Here is a 17,677-nt window from a genome sequence, read left to right as displayed (position 1 = left end):
GATCTCTTTTTCTGAGTTTGTTTTTGAAGTATAATTGACCTCCAACTGTTACACATCATAGTGATTCCATATTTCTGTACATTTTGAAATGACCACTAGTTACGTCTAGTTACAGTATGTCACCATACAAAGATAATACATAGTTATTGACTATATGCCCCACCTTGTATATTTTACACCCATGACTTAGTTATTTTGCAACTGAAAGTTTGTACCCCTAATCTTCCTTACCTATTTCTTTTCTCCTTCCACCCCCCCTCCCCTCTGGCAACCCCTGTTTGTTCTCTGTATCTGTAACTCTGTTTCTTTTCTGTTCTGTTTGTTCATTTGTTTTGTTTTTGAGATTGCACAAATAAGTGAAATCATACAGAATTTGTCTTTCTCTGACTCATTTCACCTAACAAAGTACCCTCTAGTTCCACCCATGTTTTCAGAAATAGCAAGATTTTATTCTTTCTTGTGGCTGAGTAATATTACGTTGTATATGTGTACACACGCACACACACACACACACACACACACACACACACACACACACACTCTCACACTCACACACCCACCTACCCCAGAAAGAAGATAATTATTAGATTGACCTCTTAGGTCATTTGCAACCTTGAGAGCCTGTATTTGAGGACTTGATAAATCCTTAATAAACATTTCTGGCTTTCACAGTTCTCTTGTTAGTTTTTAGCATACTAACAGGAATTTTTCTTTTTTCTATTTTTCTTGTGAAGTTGAGATACAATAAATTATTTTTTTCTTCACTGTAATTACAAGGAACACTGATTACCAGAAAATAAAGGTCGTCAGAGTGACCTAGTTAGGGAAGTGAAAGATTTCCTCTGCTTCTGGTTTTCATTTCTCTTGAATAAAAATGAGAATGGGTGCTTTTTATCTTTCCATTAAAGTTAAAGGTAATACTTATTAAATCTTTTCTTTGGGATCATCTGCTAGCTTTTAAGCCTGAGGAAATTTGAATTTATAAAATTGATTGAAATAGCTATACTTAAAAAAAAACTGGTCGGGCTTCCCTGGTGGCGCAGTGGTTGGGAGTCCGCCTGTCGATGCAGGGGACACGGGTTCGTGCCCCGGTCCAGGAGGATCCCACATGCTGCAGAGTGGCTGGACCCGTGAGCCATGGCCGCTGGGCCTGTGCGTCCAGAGCCTGTGATCCGTGGTGGGAGGGGCCGCAGCAGTGAGAGGCCTGCGTACCGCAAAAAAACAAACAAACAATAACTGGTCATGTTTTTTATGTTACATAAGCAAACCCCTCATTTTCAGAAACTTGTAAAACAGACAGTGCAGTCTTCTGGTTTGATTAATTTTTCATTATTGGTCTTGGAGAGTTATGCAATTAAAATATATTTTATTCTGTGTTGGACGTAGGATTCTGAACCATTCTTGGAAAGTTAGCAAGTAGAATCTAGAGAAGAAGGTGAAAATCGTGGCTTCCGCAAAGCTCTAGACCTAACTTCCGATTTTTAGGGAAACGGGGGGTATAAGAGCAATTTAAACAGCACCATGAGGAAACAATCCATCAAATCCAGAATGTGGGATGTTCACCAGGACATTTGGCCTGGGTTCTTTCAAAATTCAATATCATGAAAAAAAAAAAGTAGGAAGTCTACTTTAGACTAAAAGAGAATAAAGAGAATGTAATGTATGAACCTTAATGGATCCAGGTTTGAGGGGGAAAAAAGCATTTATTAAAGCATTTTGGGAACAGTTAGATAAATTTGAATATGGACTAACTCAATGATATTAAGAAATTGTCAGTTTTCTTAAGTGTGTAAATATTACGGCTATAGAGGAGAATGCCCTTATTTTTAAGAGATGCATGCTGAAGTATTAGTGGTAAAATGTCATGATATGTATAATTTCAAATGGTCTGGAAAAAAAGCACACATATAGAGAGAAATCAGATGTGGCAAATCATTAAACAGTTGTTCAGTCTAGGTGGAGGGTATACAGGATTTTCTGTATGTTTGAAATTTTTTCATAATAAAATGGGGAAAATCCATCGCTTCTGGAATTTTATATTATATATATACATATCCTTTAGTATGAAGAGGAAAGCTTGTAAAGCCTCTACATTAGTTGAACAAATAGGGGTAGACATTATTAATTTCTGTGTGGGAGGTATAGGAATAAAGTATAACATCTGTTTTCACTGGTCCATATAATACTTGATTTTATTGTATTTGACATGGCACACTTCAACTTTCTAAATTTTTTTCTCCACTTTCTTGTTTGAAGAATGAGCATATTGGCTTATAGACACATTGACTTTTGCAGCCTATTTGTTTATAAATAAACTCTACCTGCAAAGAATTTTATGGAGCACCTTTACCTTAAAGGGCTTAAAATGCATTGTCGTTAAATTTGCACGGTAGAAAGAACCTCATTTGAGCTGTGCTTGGTCACAGACCTAGAGAAAAGGTCATGGGGAAGTAAAGAGTAAGTTTCACTTGTAAGAAAAATATTTACTATTCTAAAAGTTCTAAAAGAACACATTCACAGTGTGTTCAGAAGTTATCTTTCAGCAACTATTTGGAAGTATTTGGTTAGAATTTTTGAAAATTAAAACTCTAAAAACTAATAGAAATCATTACGAGTTACATCTTTATTCCCTGCCATTGTCACTTTTGTATTAATTTATTTTATAGCTTATATTCTGAAATTTAAAAAACCCCACCTTATATTGTGTTATGAGGTGGCTTGTCTATCTGAACTCATTGTTAAATAATACAGTTGTACATGAGAAAAAGTAACTTTTTAGGCTTGTCATGAAAATTACTGACAATCTCAGTTTTCATAAACAAGTTCAGTTTTGATAAGGGAAAAATGATCTGTTAAAGATTATCTGTCATTACTGTTTCAAGGTTCTGTTGAGTTATTAATTTAAGTCTATCAAGTTTAGTATGAAGTGTTCAGAACAAGTTATAAAGCATCATTTTAGCCCAAAGTTTTCGTGACTTGGCTGTGTACTGATGGGTTTAGTATGGGTAATACTTTGTGTGTGGGTGTGTTTGTATAATTATGCTGGCATGTTATAGTCATAAGCTTCTCCTTTCCTTCCTCCTCTCTCTCCTCTCTCCCTGCTGTGCAGAGTATTTGATTTCTGACAATGGAGGACAACAGCTCTCAATAAGTGACGCCTTCATCAAAGGTAATTTTATCAAAAGCTATACATGGGATGGTGTCTCTTTTGTTCATGGGGATATACTTGGGGCTTAGCACATTGATAGGTGCAGACTAGGTACTGACAATGTATTTGATTATTTTAGTATCATGGGAACACAGGTTTTAATATGTGTAGTAACTTTGAGACTGTTGAGAACCAAAAATATAAACTTGGACTTGGTTTGAAAGAAGGTCTCTGATCTGAAAAGTAATTGTTTAAAATAGATTTTGAATTTTATTCATTTAAAGGCATGAATAGCTTATGCTTTCCTATATCATGAGTATAGTATTAAGTATTGATATACATATAATCAGTGATTGTCAAGCTTATCAAAAAGCCTACAGGCAGATCTCATCCCATTGAGGATGCTGCTTGCCCTGGGGAGTTGGGAAGACAAGTGGACAGAAGAGATAAAGAGATAAAGAACTAATTCTGCTGATCACTTCCCTGGGGACAAGCGGAAGTACAAGCCTTTTCTAACGGTGACCCTACTTAGCTTGCTGTGGAGTGAAGACTCACTTACTTAATTGGTCCATGACACTCTACAGCTTAGGCCTCAGATAATGGGAGGGTTTCACATAAAAGAGAGAAGGTAGGGCAAACTGGTACAAAGGCAGCCACTTGCAGCTGGTGTCATAACTTAGCAGTGTTTCTAAATTCACCTCCAAGCATCTGGTTCAACTAGATGTTTATAAGACCAGGGGTTTAAATAATTGAAATGTGCCATTTTTGTACTTCACTTGTCATGGACACTTGCTTTACTGTGTAAGCTGCTGGAATGTTTAGTTGAAAGTTTTTTTATTTGTTTAGTTTGCATTAAGAGGGGCAAGATTTGACAATTTTTGTAAGCATTTCTCACCTCTTTTCTTTCCATTTATTCAATCACATTTTTCAACATTTAGTGAGCATCTTTTTTTGCAAAGCATGTAGTATTATCTATTATTTTTTTGGTCTTGATCCATTAACAAAATTTTACATAAATTGTTATTTACCATGTTTTAATTTCTTTACAGTTAATTTTTAGGTCTGACTTGTAAAAGTTTTGCCAATTAAAAAGAAAGCCTTTTGTTCCTGTATTGAAAAAGAAACACTAAAAGGATTGTCTGAGTAGACTTTCTATACTGTCATGTACTGGTTCAGACGTATAAGGGCTGAGCTTTTCTCTTTAAAGTTCAGCACCCACACTATCAAGTGTTCTGCTTGCATTCCGACTTCTATTGAATGCAGTATTCAGTTTGTGATTTCATAGGAAAAATAAACCACCTCGTTTTGTTAATGTCCCCAAATAAAAAGAGTGTAAAAAAATCTCATTTTATTTGCTTTTCAGAAGCCGTATTTATAATTATTTTCTTGAGAGTCCTGGTTGCTTATGTAAATTTACTTTTCACACTTCTGTCTCTGATTTTGTCTGTTGAGAATATTGATGATCTAACTCGGAGTTCATTTTTTTATTTACGAATTTAAACATGTCCTTGCTTTTTTTACACCAACAATTGAATTGGCTAACTTAAAAAATGTAAAAACGTTAAGTTGGCAATTTCTAAATCTATGAGTAGATGGTATAAAATGTGACAATGAAGTATAATTTCTTATTTTACACTTAGAATCCTTATTTAACCGTCGAGTTGAGGAAAAATCCAAAGAGCTGCCTTTCACACCTTTGGGTTGGCATCATAACAACCTGGAGCTGCTGAGGGAGGAGAATGGAGAGAAACAAGCCATGGAGAGGTTGCTGTAAGGCAGTGAGCTTTTTAATTTTAATTCTCCAGTTTTATAATCTTCAGTGACTTGATAGGCATGTGCATAGTTCTTCCTTAGAAAGTCAAAAATACTAACATTACTTAGGAAATAAAGCCTGTTCTGATGAAATTTCTTATAAAACAAAAAGTGTCCTAAATTGTCCTTGTCTGTCCCCATTGTCATTTATGTGTTAAAGTTTAATCAAATTAAATGGGTCATCTTAGTTGAGGATATTCACAGATTTTCTTTATGTGAAAAATCATTAAGGTGCAGATATGCAGAAAGAATAAAATTGACCAAGAAAATCTCATCTGTGAGCCATAATTAGTGTGCTTATTTCTTCGTAGACTGTGTTGTATCTTCAAAACTGTTGTCTCTGGCAGTATTAACTCTGCAGACTTCTTTCCTATAACATTTTTGTAGCTCAGCTAATCACAACCACATGATGGCACTACTCCAGCAGTTGCTCCATAGTGAGTCATTGTCACCATCTTGGAGGGACATCATTGTATCACTAGTCTGCCAGGTTGTTCAGACAGTCCGACCTGATGTCAAGAACCGGGATGATGACATGGATGTCCGTCAGTTTGTCCACGTCAAAAAAGTGAGCTCTGCTAATGCTTTTCTAATGCTAGGAATTGATGAGATGGGCCTGATAATAATTTGTCTCTTAATGGTAATCTGAAAGGGTCATTACCAGGAGGGGTGCTAGGTGAGGAGGGGGAAGTTTTTCTGCCTGCTCTATTTGTTAGCAGTGCACTTAAGGGTCATAGAAGCCACTGTTAGGAAGTGAGAGGTGAATGGGGGTGGGGGGTAAGTTGGGCTTGCAATGAGTTGGGAACCCAAACTTTCTTGCTTCCTCTTCTTGATGTGTCATCTATGGGAAGTCCTCTTCCCACAGATTACTGTCACTGTTCTGAGTAAAAGCAGTGGGTAATTGCTTTATTTAGAGTAGTGGAGTTTTGCCTATATTTTTTGCCTATGATATGTAACTTAATAGTGGTCTTAATTGACATCTGGCATCAAGTACCAGGTTGTATGTTAGAGTGTTGATGATCATGCTAAGAGGCCTTTGATTATTGGTTGAAAGGAAGAAATGCATCCTGGAACTTTTTGTACTTATTTGGAAATAAATAATAGAATTCATTTGACTGGATTCTAAGGATGTATCATTGAATTTTATTGTTTTCTTAATTGTTTCATTAGATCCCAGGTGGAAAGAAGTTTGATTCTGTGGTTGTCAATGGGTTTGTTTGTACCAAGAATATTGCACATAAAAAGGTAATGTGATTCAGTTCAACAGTGAAGTTCAGCAAACTATGACTGTGTGGCAAGCTGACAAGCTGGGGGTACCTTAATCATGGAAGAAAAGGAGATTGGACATTGAGGGGTGACTAGCAGTGTCTCCCATAGGGGTGAAATTTTGGGGGTTGAGGGAGAGTCTCCCAGAGCCGATGATGATTGGGACTTGTACAGTGGGAACTCATCAGACAGAAGAAGGCTTCCCAACCAGCAGGCTGACAGGACACTGGTATCATTTTCCCTTCACCCCACCGCATCTCAGGGAGACAGGATTTTCTAACAGACTGGAGTCCTTCCAGAGGCCTACCATTTGACAACTTTGTTCTTCCTCATAGGGCTGAGCTCAGAATTATCACTGGAATTCTGTTTTCCTTCTCCCCTTTTATCTCTACCTTCAACCCTGAGGCTCTTTATAGCACTAGCACAGAGAGTAGGGTGAAATAACCTGGTGGACTAAGGAAACTCTGAGATCCTAAGGTGCAAGATGGGAAATGGCAGGAGATGGGGCTGGAGGAAGCAGGCAGGGGCTTTGTATCTCACTTTATTCTGAAGGCTACTGATTAGCAAAGTGTAGTGTGCATCAGGATCACCTGTGGACCTTGTTCAAAATGTAGATCCCTAAGTCCAAACCCTGGAAATTCTCATTCAGTAGGTTTAGGGGGGTGGGAATTGGGGGGTGAGTATGGGAAGGATGGGACTACTTAAAAAAAATTTTTTTAAGGAAATATAGTTAATTTACAATGTTATGTTAGTTTCCAGTGTACAGCAAAGTGATTCAGTTTTTTATACACATATATATATTTTTTTCATATTCTTTTCCATTATAGTTTATTACAGGATATTGAATATAGTTCCCTGTGCTGTACAGTAGGACCTTGTTGTTTATTTATTTTATACACAGTGGCTTGCATCTACCATTCCCAAACTCCCAATTTATCCCTCCCTGCACTACTTTCCCCTTTGGTAACCATAAGTTTGTTTTCTCTGTCTGTGAGTCTGTTTCTGTTTTGTATATAAGTTCATTTGTGTCATATTTTAGATTCCACATATAAGTGATATTATGTAATATTTGTCTTTCTCTGTCTGACTTCACTTAGTATGGTAATCTCTAGATCCATCCTCGTTGTTGCAAATGGCATTATTTCATTCCTTTTTTTTTTTTTTTGCAATATGTGGGCCTCTCACTGTCGTGGCCTCTCCCCTTGCCGGACGCGCAGGCTCAGCGGCCATGGCTCCGCGGCATGTGGGATCCTCCCGGACCGGGGCATGAACCCGTATCCCCTGCATCGGCAGGCGGACTCTCAACCACTGCGCCACCAGGGAGGCCCTATTTCATTCCTTTTTATGGCTGAGTAGTACTCCATTGTGTATATATGTACCACATTTTCTTTATCCATTCATCTGTTGATAGACGTTTAGTTTGCTTCTGTGTCTTGGCTATTGTAAATAGTGCTGCTATGAACATTGGGGTGTATGTATCTTTTCAAATTAGAGTTTTCTCTGGATGTATCCTCAGGAGTGGGATTGCAGATCATGTGGTAACTCTGTTTTTAGTTTTTTAAGGAACCTCCATACTGCTTTCCATAGTGGCTGCACCAATTCACATTTGGCTGGGACTGCTTTTAATGGAGGCACTCTGGGTGTTTCCAGTGTCGTTTATGGGTTCTCACATTTTGAGAAACCATTGATCTGTACAGTGTTCTCAAACCTTGCTGTGCTTCAGAATCACTAAGGGAACTTATTAAACATAGAGACACCTCGGCCCCACCTGATTTGGTTACAGTGAGACCTCAGGCAGATCTCAAGCCTGAACAACTAGATGGAGAAACTGCAGTCCTGTTTTCACTCTTTTCTAAGCAGAGTCTAATAATTTTTTTTGTAAGTCATTAAGCTTCCTGAAAGTTGTTAGTGACCAAAGAGAAAGAAAAGTATGTTTGGATTTGATATTATAGCAATGAACCAGAGTTCATATTTCTACAGAGTCTTATTAAAACATTTTACCCATCAAAGTAGTACTTTATTTTTTTAAAGATTTATTTATTTTTTATTTTATTTATTTATTTTTTTAAAGTTTTTTTTTTTATTTTTGGCTGTGTCGGGTCTTAGTTGCAACACACGGGATCTTTGTTGTGTCATGCAGGTTTTCTCTTCTCTAGTTGTGATGCGTGGGCTCCAGAGCACGTGGGCTCTGTAGTTTGCGGCACTCAGGCTCTAGTTGAGGCGGCAAACTCAGTAGTTGTGGTGCGCGGGCTTAGTTGCCCTGCGGCGCGTGGGATCTTAGTTCCCTGACCAGGGATCAAGTCCCCTGTATTGCAAGGTGGATTCTTTACCACTGGACCACCAGGGAAGTCCCCAAAGTAGTACTTTAAATCAAATTAAATGGTCTTTGTTGAATTCAGAGGTAGGTATGTTGTGCTCATCTCCGGAATTAAAAACTGTTATGTGGGTGTGGTAGACACATATGCATGAATGACTGTCTTGCTCCACTGAGCATATTTAGAGGTAGTCTTTAATTTGTAGTTGCTAGAAGAGCCCTGAATGTCGTTTCCCAGCTGATGAGTCACTGTTTTCAGGACCATTTACCGGTTTGGCCCTGATAAGCTTGGTCAGTCGGAAACTTCGATTGCAGCACCCTGGCTGTTCTGCTTGTGGCTTTAGTTGCATGGTTAGGATATATTGTTTGAGTCACTGCTTCAGGATGTGCTTTAAGGTTTTCTGTTCTAACTTCTTATTACCCAATTTGGCTTGCAAATTTATGACTGCTTGGAAATTTATTCCATTAAAAATATATTCAGCAGGTGTTTTAAATCTTTTCTCCCTCATCTACCCTTCTTGAATTTCAGAAGAGTTAAGTTCTGAGTTGCTGATTTGTGGGAGTTTGTGGAGTAGACTGTCTTTAAGCCCCTCTCTGCCCTACCCAGGGCTGGATAGCTTTTCTTGCAACATTAGAAATTAAAAAAAAAAATAGTTAAGAGTATAGAAGATTAGGTAAAAATAGCATTAGTAGAAAAGAAGCCAATTTTTGAAGAATTTTGCATAGCCCTAAACTAATAATTTGCTTTGAAAAAAAGTAAGAGAATACCACAAAAGAACTAAATGAGAGTATTTTAATATGAATATAATGAGATCATCTATTTAAGAGGAATTATGAACAGTGTGAATTTAAAGTTGTGATTAAATGAGGACTATAAGGTGCAAACTTCAGAGTTTTAACAAACTGTTCATTTATTTTTTAGATGAATTCTTCTATTAAAAACCCCAAAATTCTTCTGTTGAAGTGTTCCATTGAGTATCTCTACAGAGAAGAAACTAAATTTACTTGCATTGATCCTATTGTGCTTCAGGTAAGAACTTACTGAAACAGTAATCTGGAGGGATGTTTGTGTACTATGATGCTTGCCAGCTCTTATAATGCATTCCAGCTGGTTAAATTTGACAGACAAACTTAATTGCTGTTGTTTCATTTAAAAAGTTTATTATAAAAGGTGCTTTTATGTATCACACTTTAGACGCTTACCAAAACCTCTGTCACTATTTTTAGTTTCAAAGTGTTAAAGGCAACACATGACTTTTTGGGAATATATGAAGAAAAGGTGACAATCCAAATCTTGTTTTTCCTTCCCACCTAGGTCATGGATTTACTTTAAGGATTTCTCTAACTTAATCAGGTTACCAATGATAATACCTGATTTTTTAATACAGTCTGTTCTACTAAAACACGTGTTTCTAGAACACTGAGTAGCTTACACACAGTTGGTAAAAGGCAATAATATCCTATGGAAGTTGTGTCAGTTTCTGTCTGGTTTTGCTTAAGTGAGGAGGCCCAGAATAACTGCGGTAGGATTATAACCCTCAGCTGGAAAGAAAATCAGCCTCAGCTCACCTCCTATAAAGGCAGGAACCCTTTTAGTTCTATTTTAAGAAATTAGAAGTGAGCTCCTCTTCGAAGAGTTCTCTCCCTAGAGAGATGCAACCCCTGGTCCTGGATGGCTCTTAGGCATTCACTGTTCAGAGTTCCATTTCCAATTGTACTGTTGCACTTGCTTTTGTACATTTTAAATTTCCCTTGAGGCCACCTCCAGCTACACTGAGCTGCCTGTCTGGGCTTTCCAAGTTCTCTGTCAAGGTACCCATTTTTATTCTTGTCAGTGCTCTGAATATGAAGTTACATAGGTTTTAAAAGTTGTCTGCCCCAACCTCTTTTCTCCCATAAATGCTATTAATTAATTTGTAGTTGTTCAAAATGCGAAGTTTTCAGGAATGTGTATTCCTATTATAGCAGAAACACATTCAGTTCCAGAAACATTTAGGAAAAGCATTGCTTGAAAATTCATAGGTGATAGGTACATTTTCTCAGGAGTGGTAAGAGCAATCACTTTTGTTCTGAATTCATAGACAGCAACAGAAAAAACTTAATTGTGGTGAAAGGCACCACGGGTCATGAAACTCTGCTCTATTGCTTAAGGAACTCTGTTAACTGGGACTGTTTCCTTTTTGGAATTCAGCTATGTATCAGTAAAAGTGAGGGGTTTCAGCTAGATTTATACCATTCCTTCTAGCTCTTATTTACTATGACTTTTCAATGACAACTGAAATAAGGAAAAAGGGGAAACACAATTATCGTTCGTGGAATCTAAGGTACTGTGATGCTGGGACTTTTCTTGATCTCACTGAAGGTGTCAGTGAAAGACTTTTCTAGGTTTAGATCACAACCACATGGATTGCAAGATGCATCCTAATTGCAGAGATGTTAAAATGTGTACAATTTTATGTCTTGGAGTTGATGAACTAGTAATCACAATCCATAGATACTTAGTTACAAAAAAGTTATACTTAAGTTTATCTGCTTTATTTTAACTCCATCCTTACGACCAGGTTAACAGACTAAAAACTTTATGTTAGAGAAGTATGCTCTGGGCAAGGTATATTAGTAAACATTAAATTTAATTCATATAATTTAAAGCATCTGGTTCATCAGTGCTATAAAACAGTTTATTATATCTTTAAGTTCTGACCTATTAAAGTTTTTAGTTTGAATTGATAGAAAGTATCAATTGATATGACTTTTTTTTTAATCCTTTTTTTTGGTCCACTCATTGTGGAATAACCAATCAAAGAACAAGCTGAAAGGTAAATAGAAAAAGGAGGATGAGAAACAGTGCGCAAAGAGATAATTAGCCTGTGGTGCCATACTGTCTTCACAAGGTCAGCCCTCAAGATCTGTTGGTCTGCCACTGCTCCATTGGGTTCCTGGCCTACCTTCTGATACTCTTTCCTTGCTGAGCCTCTCCCAGGACCCCTTTTTAGCATGGTGCTTCATGTATAATCATAATAGTTGACTGGAGCTGGAACTGAGAGGAAATGTATTTGCTATCCCTATATCAGAGGGTAGTTTTGGTGCATGGGCTTAGTTGCTCCACGGCATGTGGGATCTTCCTGGACCAGGACTCGAACCCGTGTCCCCTGCATTGGCAGGCGGTCTTAACCACTGCAACACCAGGGAAACCCAGCATTAGTTATATTAATATTTATTTGTGGATCACTTTTCTTCCGTGTACCTTAATGCCCTTTGTAAATGTTTTTGGAAGTGTGTTATTAATGCAAAAATTTGAGTTTTATTTCAGCGGCCATGGCTCACGGGCCCAGCCGCTCCACGGCATGTGGGATCTTCCCAGACCGGGGCACGAATCCGTGTCCCCTGCGTCGGCAGGCAGACTCTCAACCACTGCGCCACCAGGGAAGCCCTATTTTAGTTATTCTTTATTGGAGCTGCACAAATAAAATCATTTGAAATGTCATTAAATAACAATTTAGTAAGCAGAGAAGGAAATTAACACGTTTCAAGGAAAAAAATTCCATTTTGTTAATAACGGGAGAATTTGAAAATGTACAATTTCTATCAGTAAAACAGAGAAGGGTGAGAAGAAATCTACTCCATCTAACAGGGCAGGTTCATTGCAGGGAATAGGCTCGTCCATTGCTGGTGGCACTGATCATGAATACAGTCTTACTCAGAAAGCACTGGGCATAGGGAGCAGAAGTGACAGATGTGCTCCCGCATTCCATTGTCACCTCTCTGAGCCCAGAAATTTTATGAAACAATTAACGAATTATATTGTTTTAACTCTGGTTGTTATTTACAATATTCATTTGCTTTGAAAGTAAGCCTTTGTCATGAAATTGTATTAAAAATGTTTTAATTTTTAACTATAGCTGTTGTAGGTAGAATATTACCTGTTTGGAGATTGAAATTAGGAAGTAGCTGAAATAGCATCTGTTAGAGAGTTATTTATTCAGATACCCAAAAGAAGAGATATTCTGGTTAGTTTCAGAATGTAAAGCGGGGAATTCATAACTGTATTAAAAACGTTTAGAAATTGCTTTCATTTAGGGTTAGGGTTTTTTATTTATTTATTTATTTATAACCTTTGAGAGCTAGCTAATTGGATTCTTGGCTTTTATGTCATAGGTTATTAAGAATTCAAAATCCTTCAAAGTAAAGGTAGTGAGTTGGAGAATGAAATTTCTCCTGAAACTCTTTTCAGCATAATCGGCAGATTAGAATGATGAAAAATATTCTTGGTTGTGTTTGAGTTAATTTGCTTACAGCAATGGTAAGTGATCTTTAGCATAGTTTCACCTGAGATTGGGGACCTGAGAAATGAGTTAACACATCAGTACTACAGTGTTTACTTAGTAGGAAATATTTATTAGTAGTGGTTTGTGGGCAAAGAAAACTTAGGCTGAGTTTGATATTAATAGTCAAACTATCCTGATATTTTTACATGTCTAGATCTTGAATTGTACCACACATAATATTTTTGATTTATCTTACTTAGGAAAGGGAATTCTTGAAGAACTACGTTCAGCGAATAGTTGATGTTCGGCCCACATTGGTTTTAGTTGAGAAAACGGTATCTCGAATTGCCCAGGATATGTTACTGGAACATGGCATTACTTTGGTCATTAATGTAAAATCAGTGAGTGTTCTTATTTTTCTATTTTTATATCATTTAAAAATAATCACGGCTTGTAAATTTATATGCATGTGTGATAGATATTCAGGGATCTTTAATTGTTTATTTCTTTGCTGTACCATATATATTGAAAGTAGGACAGGCATGGCAGTGATTTCATTATTTATAAGACTGGAGGAACTCAGGCTGGAAGAAAGTACGATTCTTATAGCACTCGTACGAGTTATATAATGCTCATCATAGGTTCTACAAGACCAAAGGTGTAATAGACATTAGTTAATAAGTAGTATTTGTGGAGACTTCATTTTGTAGCAGAAAATGTTCTCTCCCTTGAAAAGTTACCTTCTTCAGAACAGAAGTCAGTTCTGGAAGTTTCCCACCCTCCTGGAAGCTTTCCACCCTCCGCTCCTGAATCAGTACCTTTTGCCAGTGCATGATGCTTAAATGTCTTTTGATAATGTCATTAATATGAGTATGGTTTATTTTAGTAGGCTCATATTGATTTCTAAGTGTAGACTAATCTAGAGTCAGTAAGAGTCATTTAATTATTAAAATCAAGGAAATTCATTGCGAGGGCATTTTCATATGTTCCTATTATTTTTTCATATTAAATTTTCTAAGAATTTTATTCTTCTCTGTCTAATTTTGTAATATAATGTTGTTCTGTGTTCTAGCAAGTTTTAGAACGAATCAGTCGGATGACCCAAGGTGATTTGGTGATGTCGATGGACCAGCTGCTTACAAAGCCTCACCTGGGCACCTGTCACAAATTTTACATGCAGATGTTTCAGTTGCCTAATGGTGAGTGATCTCTAGTATAGATTTACCTGGAATTGGGGACCTGAGGACATTAGTAAATTCATCAGTACTACAAGGGTGACTTAGTAGGAGATAGCTATTAGCAGTGGTTAAATGAGGACAGGCAACTGTTGTTTTACTTAAGGGTTTTTCTCTGGTAGATGTTAAGATGGTGAATTCTGTCTGGAATTCTGGATTGCCACCTAAGCCTTCTTAACCTTGTGTTTGTTTATTTGTAGAACAAACCAAAACACTGATGTTTTTTGAAGGCTGTCCACAGCACTTGGGCTGTACAATCAAGCTTAGAGGAGGCTCTGATTACGAGCTGGCTCGAGTTAAGGAGATCCTAGTATTTATGATCTGTGTAGCTTATCATTCTCAACTAGAAATCTCCTTCCTCATGGATGAATTTGCTATGCCTCCTACATTAACACCAAACCCCTCTTTCCATTCTCTGATTGAGGGACAGGAGGATGAAGGGGCTGCACAAGAGCCATTCAGTGGAAGTCCCCTCCCACGGGAGCCTGACTTCCCTCTGGACTTTCTGCCCTCTGATGATAGCAGTTTGCTAGAATCAAGGATTCTGTTTGAGAAGGGTGATCAGGAAACTAAAAGTGTGCCACAGGATGTTGCCTCTTCGAAGCATCAAGAGCATGCTACAGCAGCTTGCCCAGCAGGTGCCCCCTGTGCTCTCTTTCCATCGGTACCGGAATCATTGCTGCCACTCCATATAGATGACCAACAGGATGCCATAGGCAGTGAGCCGCCAGAGACTTTGCAGCAAACAGAGGAGCTACAGGATCCCAAAAGCCAGATGAGAGCCTTTAGAGACCCTCTACAGGATGACACTGGCCTGTATATTACTGAGGAAGTTACCTCCTCTGAAGATAAACGAAAGACTTATTCTTTGACCTTTAAACAGGAATTGAAAGATGTGATCCTCTGTATCTCCCCAGTAATCACATTCCGGGAGCCCTTCCTTTTAACTGAAAAGGGGATGAGATGCTCTACCCGAGATTATTTTGCGGAGCAGGTTTACTGGTCTCCTCTCCTCAATAAAGAGTTCAAAGAAATGGAGAGCAGGCGGAAGAAACAGATGCTCAGGGATCTCTCTGGCCTTCAGGGCATGAATGGAAGTGTTCAGGCCAAGTCTATTCAAGTCCTGCCCTCACACGAGCTAGTGAGCACCAGAATTGCTGAGCACCTGGGTGATAGCCAGAGCCTGGGGAGAATGCTGGCCGATTATCGGGCCAGAGGAGGAAGAATTCAGCAAAAAAATTCAGACCCTTTCGCTTATTCTAAGGATGCATCGGGTACTTCAAGTGGCAAATCCGGAAGCAAAAGTGAAGGTGACGAAGAGAAAGGGTTGATTACAAGTGACGCAGTGTGGTCAACAAAGGTGAGCAAGTCCGCTTTGTGTGCTTGTGTAAATTTAAAATGTGTTGGGGACTTTCCTGGCCGTCCAGTGGTTAAGACTTTGCGCTCCCACTGCAGGGGGCGCAGGTTCTATCCCTGGTCGGGTAACTTAAGATCTCACATGCCTTGAGGTGCGGCCAAATAAATAAATAAATCTACGTAACATACATGTCTTTAAAAAAAATGTGTTGAAAATCTGCTATGGCAGGGTAAAAATAATCAAATATGACAAATTGCATGCAGATTTATTAAATATTTCCTCTATGCTTTTTTGTCTAGGTCTTTCGGCTTATGTGTTGCTTTAAAATGTATGAAATAGGAGTGTAATGTAATGAAACTGGATTTTGAGGGTTTCAGGCTAAGTTCACAGTAAACTCAGGAGGAGCTCTGAGGTAGGCAGGCAGCGTGGAGCTGCTTAAAATTTCTGTCATGATGACATGGGTTTAGTGTGATGCGTCCTTGATCCTTTTAATGGCAGTGAGCAGGACAGTAAGGGTTGGAAGTTTATTGTAGGAAATGGATGTGTTTTAAAAAAATAAGGAAGATTTATTCATGGATACATTATTGATAATGGTGGTAATAAATCTAATGAACAAATCTATTTCTAGATGAGGAAATACAGTTTTTTAATAAAACAAAAAGATGTTTGCTTTCACAAGTCTGAGAATGATTAATAATGGTATACCGTTTTTAATACATGAAATTGGCAAAAAAGAATGTGATAAGAGCCATGGCTAATGAGGTATGGAAAAATACTCATAATAAACTAAATAAATTTATGTTTATATACATTTATGTAAACTTATTAAAAGCGATAGGGTGGTCTTTTAAATTTACATGAGTACATATATATTTTTGATTTAGGATTCCCAACTTTTATAACTTATTTCTGCAGATAAGTAAGCATTTGGTATAAGGATGCTTACATTTTATTATAATATATGTACAAGGGTGTTTACTGAAGCATTATTTCTAATTGTTTGCTGTTAAAAGGATGAGTTGGATCTCGTTTAATGACCCAGAGAGAACCCATAATATATTTTCTAGTGTTAAAAAGCAAGTTGAGGCTTCCCTGGTGGCGCAGTGGTTGGGAGTCCGCCTGCCGATGCAGGGGACACGGGTTCGTGCACCGGTCCGGGAGGATCCCGCATGGCGCGGAGCGGCTGGGCCCGTGGGCCCATGGCCTCTGGGCCTGCGCGTCCGGAGCCTGTGCTCCCTATGGGAGAGGCCACAACAGTGAGAGGCCCGCGTACCACACACACACACACACACACAAAAGCAAATTGTGTTTTAATATATGCAGCATCAAACCATTTTTGTAAAAAACCCAAATCACCTGTGTATATTTATGTGGGTGTTTTTGTGTGTTTATGTGTATGAGCTAGCGAAAGTACATGGTTTTTAACCATACAGTCAAATTTGTCAATTTGGGAGGTGGGGACATCAGAGGAGGAGAGGCTTTAAGTACTTCATGAACTTCTTCATATACCTCTGTACTGTTTGAATTTCAGCAGAGACAGGTGTTCCCTTTGTAATGATCAAAAACGGGTATAAAGTACAAATAAATAAATACCTCAGGATTTAGATTTCTGGGTATCTCAGGTTGATGTTATTATCCAGCTATCAATTCAGACTATTTCATATTTAATTAACTGTTTACTTCCAAGATAATTTAATGTAGTTTTATAAAAATAAGAGTATTTAAGAAAACAAGCTATTTAGACATCTATTGGTATTTTTACGTTTCACTTAAACCTTTTGGATTGTTTTACCTCAAAAACTAACTGCTCTTCTTCCTTATATTTAGTGTCTTGTAGTTTTGAATCTTCACTGAAACCCCTGTAGTGATGACAGAGGCTTTACAAATCGAGTGGAGTGTGTTGGATGTTGGAGCCAGGCCTGGGGTTGGAGTGCATTATGACTTGCAGGTACTCATCTGGATGTTCCTTCTCTTCCAGGTGGACTGTCTGAATCCTGCCAACCACCAGAGACTGTGCGTGCTCTTCAGCAGCTCTTCTGCCCAGTCCAGCAACGCTCCCAGTGCCTGTGTCAGTCCGTGGTATGATTCCTTGCCCACCCCCGTGCACCCCCCCACTATTGTACTTGAGGATAGAATTCCAACAAGTCTGAAAACAATTCAGCCATTAGGCTCTGTTTTTAGGTGCATGGCATGCTGCTGGTCATATGTGAATTGATGGAACTTTTGAACTTGTGAATTACATATGAAATTTGTATTTGTTCGTGGGTAGAAGTAAATGAA

General features: G+C 38.1%; 1 protein-coding gene across 1 annotated transcript in view; it reads left to right on the top strand.

The window, feature by feature from the left end:
• The window catches only part of PIKFYVE (phosphoinositide kinase, FYVE-type zinc finger containing), a 74,893-nt gene that overhangs the window by 32,170 nt on the left and 25,046 nt on the right, over positions 1 to 17,677 (top strand). Inside the window, exons 13-21 of the mRNA XM_007463646.1 lie at positions 3,110 to 3,169; positions 4,789 to 4,918; positions 5,348 to 5,528; positions 6,131 to 6,205; positions 9,463 to 9,570; positions 13,066 to 13,206; positions 13,878 to 14,004; positions 14,241 to 15,400; positions 17,376 to 17,476. Coding sequence (XP_007463708.1) covers positions 3,110 to 3,169; positions 4,789 to 4,918; positions 5,348 to 5,528; positions 6,131 to 6,205; positions 9,463 to 9,570; positions 13,066 to 13,206; positions 13,878 to 14,004; positions 14,241 to 15,400; positions 17,376 to 17,476 — 2,083 coding nt within the window. The remainder of the gene's footprint in view (positions 1 to 3,109; positions 3,170 to 4,788; positions 4,919 to 5,347; positions 5,529 to 6,130; positions 6,206 to 9,462; positions 9,571 to 13,065; positions 13,207 to 13,877; positions 14,005 to 14,240; positions 15,401 to 17,375; positions 17,477 to 17,677) is intronic.

This window comes from Lipotes vexillifer, unplaced genomic scaffold, assembly GCF_000442215.2.
Source record: "Lipotes vexillifer unplaced genomic scaffold, Lipotes_vexillifer_v1.1 scaffold678, whole genome shotgun sequence".
NCBI lineage: Eukaryota > Metazoa > Chordata > Mammalia > Artiodactyla > Lipotidae > Lipotes > Lipotes vexillifer.
This window is presented reverse-complemented; position numbering and strand designations above follow the sequence as displayed.